The sequence below is a fragment of the Arachis stenosperma genome, chromosome 2, assembly GCF_014773155.1.
Source record: "Arachis stenosperma cultivar V10309 chromosome 2, arast.V10309.gnm1.PFL2, whole genome shotgun sequence".
Lineage (NCBI taxonomy): Eukaryota > Viridiplantae > Streptophyta > Magnoliopsida > Fabales > Fabaceae > Arachis > Arachis stenosperma.
This window is the reverse complement of record NC_080378.1, coordinates 120,668,602-120,679,483: the sequence shown is the minus strand read 5'-3', so window position 1 is coordinate 120,679,483 and position 10,882 is coordinate 120,668,602. Positions and strand designations below refer to the sequence as shown.

Sequence of the window (10,882 nt, the reverse complement as noted above, 5' to 3'; positions counted from 1 at the left end):
AACATCCAGTAGCTTATGTTCACACACAAAATGGGTTAGCAGAATCACTTATTAAGCGCCTCCAATTAATCGCTAGACCCTTGCTTATGAGAACAAATCTCCCAACCTCGGTTTGGGGGCATGCTATTTTACATGCCGCAGCACTTATTCGTTTGAGGCCAACAAGTTATCATCAATTCTCTCCTATGCAATTAGCTTTTGGCCAGCAGCCAAATGTTTCCCATTTAAGAATATTTGGGTGTGCAATATATGTTCCCATTGCACCACCTAATCGCACCAAAATGGGACCCCAAAGAAAATTGGGGATATATGTTGGATATGATTCTCCCTCTATAGTGAGGTATCTTGAGATACAAACTGGTGATGTGTTTAAAGCCCGGTTTGCGGATTGTCATTTTGATGAATCAAAATTTCCAACATTAGGGGGAGAGAATAAGCTTCCTGAAAAGGAACTTAATTGGAATGCATCATCGTTGATGCATTTAGATCCTCGATCAGGGCAATGTGAACTAGAAGTTCAAAAGATTATACATTTGCAAAGAATAGCAAATGAATTGCCTGATGCATTTTCCGATACAAAGAGGATAACCAAATCTTATATACCAGCGGAAAATGCCCCAATTCGAATTGATGTCCCAGTAGGACAAATAGCCACGGAAGCAAATACACGCCAGAAGCGTGGCAGGCCTGTCGGTTCCAAAGATAAAAATCCTCGAAAGAGAAAAGAGGTAAATACGATTCCTGTTGAAAAAGACATAGTAAAGACACCGGCAGTTGTCCAAAATTCTGATATAACGCCAGAAGACGTTCAGGTACCTGAAAATTGTGAAAATGACGAGATCTCGATAAATTATGTCTTTACAGGAGAGAAATGGGACCGAAATAAGACAATTGTCAATGAAATATTTGCATATAATGTGGCATTAGATATCATGCATGAAAGTAAGGATCTTGAGCCAAGATCAGTTGAAGAATGTCGACAAAGAAATGATTGGCCAAAATGGGAAGCAGCCATGAAGGCTGAATTAGACTCACTTGCAAAACGTGAAGTCTTTGGACCTGTAGTCCGTACACCTGAAGATGTAAAACCTGTTGGATATAAGTGGGTATTTGTGAGAAAACGAAATGAGAAAAATGAAGTCGTGCGCTACAAAGCCCGACTTGTGGCACAAGGTTTTTCACAAAGGCCCGGTATAGATTATGAAGAAACGTATTCCCCTGTAGTGGATGCGATAACTTTGCGTTATTTGGTCAGCTTATCTGCATATCATAAACTGCATATGCATTTAATGGATGTGGTAACAGCCTATTTATACGGCTCATTAGATCGGGATATCTATATGAAAGTCCCTGAAGGATTAAAGATATCTAAACCATCCAATGAATATTCACAAGGGTTATACTCAGTCAAATTGCAAAGATCTTTATATGGTCTAAAGCAATCTGGACGAATGTGGTATAATCGTCTTACTGAGTATCTGGCCAAAAACGGATTCAAGAATGATGATATCTGCCCATGTGTTTTCATAAAGAAATCTGTATCTGGATTCGTTATAATTGCTGTGTACGTTGATGATTTAAATATCATTGGGACTCCTGAAGAGATTCCAACAATTATAAAAGCTCTAAAAGAAGAGTTTGAGATGAAAGATCTTGGAAAGACTAAATTTTGTCTCGGCCTGCAGATCGAGCATATAAAAGACGGGATCTTTATTCATCAAACAACATACACAGAAAAGATCTTGAAAAGATTTTATATGGATAAGTCACATCCATTAAGTACACCAATGATCGTAAGATCTTTGGATGTGAAAAAGGATCAATTCCGTCCTAAAGAAGAAATGAAGATATCCTTGGTCCTGAAGTACCATATCTTAGTGCCATTGGAGCACTAATGTATCTTGCTAATAATACGCGACCTGACATATCATTCGCGGTGAATTTACTAGCAAGGTATAGTTCCTCTCCAACCAAAAGACATTGGAGTGGAATCAAACAAATTTTTCGATATCTTCATGGAACGGTTGATATGGGATTGTTTTACCCCTATGGATCCAAGTCACAACTAGTTGGCTATGCAGATGCTGGCTACTTGTCTGATCCACATAAAGGGAGATCTCAAACAGGATATCTGTTTACATATGGTGGTACAGCTATATCTTGGAGGTCCACGAAACAGACGATTGCTGCAACATCCTCTAATCATGCTGAAATACTGGCGATTCATGAAGCTAGTCGCGAGTGTTTTGGCTGAGGAGTCTGATTCAATATATTCTGTCATCATGTGGACTGATTGATCATAAGATAGCTTCAACTGTCTTGTTTGAAGACAATACAGCATGCATTGCTCAACTTAAGGGTGGATACATCAAAGGTGATAGAACAAAGCATATTTCTCCCAAATTCTTCTTCACTTATGATCTTCAAAATCAAAGGACAATTGATGTCCAACAGATCAGCTCAAGTGACAATCTGGCAGATTTATTTACAAAGTCACTCCCAAAATCCTCCTTTGAAAGATTGGCACATGAGATTGGGATGCGCCGATTTCGAGACATTAAATGATGTCGGCAAGAGGGGGAGACTGTACTCTTTTTCCTTGGTCAGGTTTTTTTCCATTGGGTTTTTCTTGACAAGGTTTTAATGAGGCAGTCTCCATCACAAAGGATATTGTACTCTTTTTCCTTCACTAAGGTTTTTCCCACAGGGTTTTCCTTTAGTAAGGTTTTAATGAGGCAATAATCCTAAATGGTCATCCAAGGGGGAGTGTTAAGATAAGTATGTGGATGACCACGTTGGTTTATCTTCTCCATATTGAAGGAACCTCTCTCCAAGACAATTAAAATAAATGAAGGTTGAAATCAAAACCTTCTCATGTGTATAAATAGTAGAAGCAACGTTTGAAACATAGCAATAAAAAAAAAGAAAAGCTTATATACTCTCTCTCTCTCTCTTCTTACGAATACTTCTCTCTTTTATGTTGCAATCAAATACCCTTCTTCTTATATTACTATTACAATTCTTTCTCTTCTTTTATTTTATAAGTATTTTAAATTCTATTTTCTATTACTCTTTACATATAATATTAATAGCAATATTAACCATCTTTATTATATTGAGATAGTATCAAATGCAAATCTCTCTCTCTTTATTTTTAATACTTTTTCTTATCTTTGTATATATATACACAATACAACATATAATATTATTATATATATATAATAATTATTGAGCTATTTATATTAATAATAAAGTCTTCTATTTATACATCTCTATTTTATATCTCTTATTTATTTTACAACATAGAGGAAATTCTCTTCTCTTACTTGGCTAAATTTATTATGATTGAAAAACGGTAAAAAAAAATAATAAATGCATCAATTAATTTAATTAAATTTTAACCACAAGTAAAATTGATTGGGTTACTTGTTATCATACCTTAACTTATGTCACAGGTGTTTAAGATTTTAGAAAATGCAAGCTAACACATATATAATATAGTAAGTTAACGGAATGAATGATATGAACATTGCTAACATTATTATTAAGTTATATTTTTTATTATTGTGTTGGAGAAGCATAATTAAACTTTTTTTATAACATTATTTTTTTATTTTTTTTTTTGTAAAAAATTTTCAAATCCTATCAATTAATTATTAATGTTCTAGAATTAAAAAAAAATATTTATATTAATAATCATTGATGGATCAATTTTTTTGTACATATTAAAATCAAATATTACTAACTGTTAAATATAATAATTATTTGTGTCAAATTTAACAGTAAAATAATCTTAAATTTTTTTAAAATTTTTTAGATTTGAATAGGACATCTAAAATTTTGTAAAATTAAAATAAAATATTTAAAACATTAAAAATTAAATTAAAATTTATCTAAACATTAAAAACTAAAATAATACTTTATCAAAACAAGCCTTTAACCCTGCACCTTTTTAATATGCTTGTACATTAGCATTATATGTACATATAATTTTATAGTAAAAAGTGTTAGGTGGTGAAATGATAGTATAATTTAATTTGCAACGGCTTTTCTTTATCTATTATTAAAGAAAAATTAGAGTCATAATAAGTTAATAGTGTCATATATCTCTTAAATCTTATGAATCAAATAAAGTACATACAATGCATCTATTCATTTTCTTTTGACATATTTCATAAAAAGGTTTTCCAGTCAAATAATGCATTTCCCATTTGATGATTACCTAGCAAAATATCCATCTATATTTTTCTAGTCTCATTAATTAACACAAGACTAAACTAATCTCTTCAAAAACTTGGGGTTTATGTTTGTGAGGCCACGGTGTTATTTTAATTAATAAGAAGAATAAATTATAGGAGAATGCTAGATGATCATAAAAATTTATTATTTTTAATTATTAATTAGTTATTAATATTTAAAAATATAGATTAAAGTATCTTATTAAATTACTAGACTAAAAAAATTAAATTAATAACTAAAAACAATGACTAAAATAAATAAATTTTTGATAATTTTTTAATATTTTTTAATTACTAAAATAGTATATAATAAAAGATATTAATATTAATAAAATGAGATTTAAAAAATAAGTCTTTCAATTTGTAACTCCTAAAAAGTCATAAACATTTAGGCTGTATTTAAAACAGAAATCAAAATTGAGTTGAGAGATAAAAATTAAATTAAATTTTTATATTATATTTAGTATAAAATATACAAAATTAAATTATGCCTCATTATTGTATTTAGTTTAAGATAAATATAAAGATTGATAGATAGATTTATAAATTAAAAAATTAAATAAAAATATTTTAAAAAGAATATTATTAAAATTTCAGTATCTATTTTTAAAAACTTCAGTCTCAAACAGACATTTTCCTTTGATTTATTCTGTCAAAAATTATGTCTTTTGAAGCATTTTATTTAGAGAAGAAACCAATCTTGGATATTGAACACCTCACATGGACATGGTAGAGCAGACACATAACCTCACCCCTTTGGTCTCTTTTTCCTTTCCATTAATTGTTTATACTAGAAGGATTAGCAACTTTTACTATTTTGACCAATGTAAACATTAAATTATTATTAATAAATAAATTTAATAAATTTATATATAATCTAACAAATATAAGTATAAATTATATTAATTTATGTGCATAAAATTTTAGTATAAATATAAATATAAATTATATATTTTTTATATATAAAATATATATAAACATAGATACAATTTATTATTGAGCAAAAATAATAATATTTGTTGATTATATAAGTTAAAAGTTTTAAGTATTTTGGGTGTATGATACACGATAATGGAGAGATTGAATAGGATGTAAATCATAGGATTCAAGTAGGTTGGTCAAAATGGCGGAGTGCATCTAGTTTTATATGCGACAAAAAAGTGCCTTTAAAACTTAAAAGTAAATTCTATCGCATCGCTATAAGACTGGCTATGCTTTATGGTACGGAGTGTTGGGCGGCCAAAGGGAGCACGAATATAAGCTGAGTGTGGCAGAGATGAAGATGTTGAAATAGATGAGTAGTCATACGCGATTGGATAAAGCAAGGAACCAAGATATAAGGGAGAGAATTAGAGTAGCACCCATTGTGGAAAAGATTGACATGTGAGAAGAAGACCGATAGAACATCCAGTCAGAAAAGTGGATGAGATAGAAGATGGATAATGGGCGAAAGGCAGGGGAAGATCTAAGAAGATCATCCATGAAGTGGTCAAACGATATCTATATGTAAACTTGTCTCTGTTTAGACATGATACATGATAGACTATAATGACGTCATTTGATTCATGTAGCCGGCATCACTTAGTGGGACAAGACTTTGTTGTTGTTGTTGTTGATTATATAGTATTAATCTATTTATATAAGGAGTAGTGGACTTTTGAATTAACTTTTAGTAATTTTCATAATTGAAGAATTAAATTATTTAATATTTTTAAAAATAGAGATTAATTTGTATGATACTAGAAAAAATACTTTTATTTTTCCATTGAGGTATAATACCACAAAAAGTAATCTCGAATTATTTAGTTATTGAAAAAAAACATTTTTAATTTATGATAAAAGATAAAAATATTCTCAAAAGGTCAAAATAAAAATTCTATTTTCGTTATTAGACATTTCTTAAAAATACTTTTAATATATATAATATATTTATTTTCATAAATATATATAAAAGCTTCAAGTGGTTCCTCTCATTTCCCTCGCTGCAAATTGCTAAAGAAGGAGACCATCATTTCTCGAAAGCAAACAAGAAAACAAAAAAAGCGTCCAACTTTGTCTCTTTCTCTCAATCATGGACACTCTCCGATTCTCCACCACCACCACCACCACGCCGCAGCCACTCCTTAAACGACACGGTTTCACCAGAATGCCACGTAACCAGCTTCCTCAAACCCGCCGGCACTTCATCGCCGCCACCCTCACCAACCCACCCTCCGCCGCCGCCACCGAAATCACCGCAATTCCCTCTTCCTCCGTCCCGGTCTCCGATGCCGTCGAAGATCCGTTGTTGTCAGTGTCTCCGCCACGTCCTCGGGTCTCACCCGATTCGCTTAGGTACCCACCCGGTTACGTAGGGGCAGTGCCGGAACGATCAGGCTCCGACGGAAACGACGCCGTAATCGGCGCCATGACCTACTTAACGAACATACTCTCTTCGAAGGTCTACGATGTCGCCATTGAATCACCTCTTCAGCTCGCTCCTAAGCTCTCTGAGAGGCTCGGTGTTAAGGTTTGGCTCAAAAGGGAGGACTTGCAACCCGTAAGTTTTTCAATTTTGAAACTTGGGTTCTTTAGTTTATAACTCTGTTTCTTGTGGGTTGGTGTCAAATTTTGATTTTTTTTTTCTTAATGTGGATTGATTGTGTTGAGTGATTTGTAATTTGAGTTTTTTTTTTTTTTTCTGTAGAAAATAGCTGTGATGTTTATTGTGTAGATGGAAGGAGCTATCAACTTTGTTTCAATCAATCAGTTAAAGTTTTGCAGTAGTTTGTTTTTATTTTCTACCCTCACAAAATTTTACACTTTCCTTGATTGTGACATCGGGAACTCTCTTAAGTTTAGCTGAAAGTTTCTGGTTTTAGGCATGTACCCGTTTGTTTACAGTTTTTTTTTTTTTTTTGGATTTTGATGTGGTTTTGAATTTTGATGATGTTGCTTATTTTTGTATGTATAAAGGAAATAGCTTTGGTAGTTATGGTGTAGATGATAGGAGCTATGGTCTATAAGTCAATTAGAATTTACTCAATTTAGATTGTTTGCTTATTTTAATGCAAAACTACTTATGATCAAAAGTTTCCTGAGTTAGCTTTCACTTTGTCCGGTTGGGTACACTTGAAATTTTGATTTGATTATGTAACATTTGCACTGGGAAGTTTAACATGGCCTTGTGCTTTAAGCAAATCATGAATAAATAGTGGAATGTGTATGTTTTGCAGTGGAATATGTGCGTGCGTTGAAGTGGTATATGTGCATTGTCATTGAGTTTCTGAGATTGTGGGCTATTGCCAATGCCAGGTTTTCTCATTTAAGCTCCGCGGAGCTTATAATATGATGGCGAAACTTACAAAGGAGCAGTTGGAGAAAGGGGTTATTTGCTCGTCAGCTGGAAATCATGCTCAAGGAACTGCATTAGCTGCTAAGAAACTGAATTGCAAAGCTGTGATCGCAATGCCTGTTACCACTCCAGAAATCAAGGTACTCATCATTGATTTTTCTCCTCACCTATATGTTTGCTGTTGTATTTCGAAAGAAATCTAGTTAATTGAATAAGGTGTTTTCATCGCTTCTTCTTTTTCGCCCGTTTGAACTTTACAGTGGAAATCTGTGGAGAGGCTGGGGGCTACGGTTGTCCTCATTGGGGATTCATACGACGAAGCACAAGCATATGCTAAGAAACGTGCAAAAGAGGAGGGCCTTACATTCATACCTCCCTTTGATCATCCTGATGTTATAATGGGCCAGGGAACCGTTGGCATGGAAATTGTGCGCCAAATTCAGGGTCCGCTACATGCAATCTTTGTGCCTGTGGGAGGCGGTGGGCTCATTGCTGGTATTGCTGCTTATGTGAAGAGGGTTTCTCCCCAGGTTCACATGATTTTATATGAATCCTTTTCCATTGCACTTTTCTTTGATTAAGAGCAATCAAATGACCATTAACATATTTACACAGGTTAAGATCATTGGGGTAGAGCCCACTGATGCAAATGCAATGGCTCTATCACTTCACCATGGTCAAAGAGTGATTTTGGACCAGGTTGGAGGATTTGCAGATGGTGTTGCTGTTAAAGAAGTCGGTGAAGAAACTTTCCGCTTGTGCAAGGATTTGGTAGATGGTGTTGTTCTTGTGAGCCGTGATTCAATTTGCGCATCAATAAAGGTGAGATCTCCAGTGCTGGCTGGTTCAAATGTAGTTCTCTTGATGTTCGATGCTCAAGCTATAAAATTGCTTAGGGACCTATAAAATTGCGTGTGAGAAGTTAAATTTCAAATAGTTGTACAAGTATCTTTCGTATAATATCTAGAGCCAGAGTTAATAGCAAAAATTATTGCACAATATACATTGGACGAAAAGCACATGGCAGATTCTATATGACTTGAACTGTTTGGAGATGATGACAGCAGTAAAACTTGTTGCAGGACATGTTCGAGGAGAAAAGGAGCATCTTAGAACCAGCTGGTGCCCTTGCCCTTGCTGGAGCCGAGGCATACTGCAAGTATTACGGGATCAAGGGTGAAAATATTGTAGCAATAACCAGTGGAGCAAACATGAATTTTGATAAACTTAGGGTGGTGACTGAGCTCGCTAACGTTGGTCGCAAACAAGAGGCTGTGCTTGCAACTGTTCTGCCAGAGGAACCTGGCAGTTTCAAACATTTTTGTCAACTGGTATATTATATATACGACTTCGAGTGACACTTTTCGTTAAGAAAAGGGTTTTTCATAGTTGATCTAACCCTTTGGCCTCGCAGGTTGGGCAGGTTAATATCACGGAGTTCAAATACAGATGTAATTCCGATATGAAGGCTGTGGTCCTCTACAGGTAAGATAATGCAATGAATTAATTGACATCTTTCTGGCTCAGATTATTGGCTTTTGATGACTTTCTTTTCGGATACGGCTAAATATCTATTGAGAAGTAAGCCGATAAATGTTATCATCCTTCGTATTTGTGTTCAGCGTTGGGGTACACACAGTGTCGGAACTAAGAGCGATGCAGGAGAGGATGGAAACTTCTCAACTTAAAACCTACAATCTCACAGATAGTGACTTGGTGAAAGATCACTTGCGTTACCTGGTATATTGGTCACTACTCATTATTGAAGCTGTTACTTCTATCCAACCTAAACTTTGTATTTGATTAGAATTTCTTCTTATTCATAACTTCTGTTGCAGTCTTTGTCTTGTTAAGTTAACTTTGTTTACAACAATTATCAGATGGGAGGCAGATCAAATGTTCAAAACGAGGTTCTCTGTCGATTTATCTTCCCAGAAAGACCGGGAGCTTTGATGAAATTCTTGGACTCCTTCAGCCCACGCTGGAATATTAGTTTGTTCCACTATCGCGGGCAGGTGAGAAATTTTCGAGTCTCTTCTTCCATTTTTATTTTGGTATGGAATCTCTTGATCAATGCATCATTCATACTTGTTTGCCAACAGGGTGAAACCGGGGCGAATGTGTTGGTCGGAATACAAGTACCGAAAAATGAGATGGACGAATTCCATGGTCGCGCCAACAGGCTCGGATATGATTACACGGTGGTGAACAATGATGATGATTTCCAGCTTCTAATGCATTGATGAATTAAGCATCAAGCCTGCATTGTAGTGAACAAGATTATCATATTTATCTTCAACAACATTCCGATTCTTAGAGGGGTAATGAGGAACAAACTCAAGTAGTGAAACCATGTTTCATCAAACATATGCATCAGTTGAATAGAGGAACTAGTGTGATTTATATATACCTAGTGCGGCACTATATATTACTTTCTGTTCTGGTAATCTATGATGTGTGTGTGTTGAATCTTGAATCCTCTAATGTTGTTGAGAATTGTCTTACATATATGTAATGTAATATATATGCATAAACTAGAAGGAAGGTTGCTTCTGCTTTAACTTTCAGCAGCATAAGGATTATTAATATTGTAGCTGTTGGAGAGTTTCAAGTTGAATAACACATTATTAGAATAGCACTATAGAGAAGTAGTAGTGAGCTTTGAGTGTTAAAATTCTCCTTTAATATTAACCTTTTAAATTTAGATTTAATTGTATATGGTGCGTATCGAAACATTTATTATAAAAGTATAATCATAATTATATGATGAGCATTCCTATCCTACCTACTATGTGTGTGTTTGGATTACCGTTTGCAAACAAAAGTTTGTATAAAATTGATTTTGTAAAAGTGATTTTGATCAAAAGTGAGTTAGTATTAACGTGCTTTATGTTTGGTAATTTTTATTCAAAATGGATTAGAGTAAATTAAATATTGTTTGGATTACATTATTCAAAATCACTTTTAGATAAAAAATTATAGAAAAAGATATGAATTTAAATAATTATTTTATGTTATCTTATAATTTTATTTTAAATATTTAAATAAATTTTAATATTTTTTTAGTATTCTCAGTATTCTTTAATACTCTAATAGGATTAATAGAATCATAATACAAAGTAAAAAAAAATATTCCATACAAAAAAAATAACAATAACAGTAAAAGAACTCATATAAAAAAATAAAAATTTTATAAAAAATAATATGCATAAGAAAATATTAAAAAGATATATTAAAAAAAAAACAATAATTATATGAATAATAAAGAAAATAATTTGTATATAAAAAATAAAGTTGAATCTATATAGAA

The 10,882-nt window shown here is 33.2% G+C and overlaps 1 protein-coding gene across 1 annotated transcript; it reads left to right on the top strand.

Moving 5' to 3' along the window:
• Positions 1 to 6,231: 6,231 nt before the first annotated feature.
• On the top strand, positions 6,232 to 10,326 carry LOC130962038 (threonine dehydratase biosynthetic, chloroplastic). The gene is made up of 9 exons (XM_057888125.1): positions 6,232 to 6,777; positions 7,533 to 7,712; positions 7,833 to 8,102; positions 8,188 to 8,394; positions 8,655 to 8,903; positions 8,987 to 9,057; positions 9,195 to 9,312; positions 9,453 to 9,587; positions 9,675 to 10,326. The coding sequence occupies exons 1-9, from the start codon at positions 6,310 to 6,312 to the stop codon at positions 9,813 to 9,815; spliced, it is 1,839 nt and encodes a 612-aa protein (XP_057744108.1). The 5' UTR covers positions 6,232 to 6,309; the 3' UTR covers positions 9,816 to 10,326.
• The last annotated feature ends 556 nt before the right edge of the window (positions 10,327 to 10,882 follow it).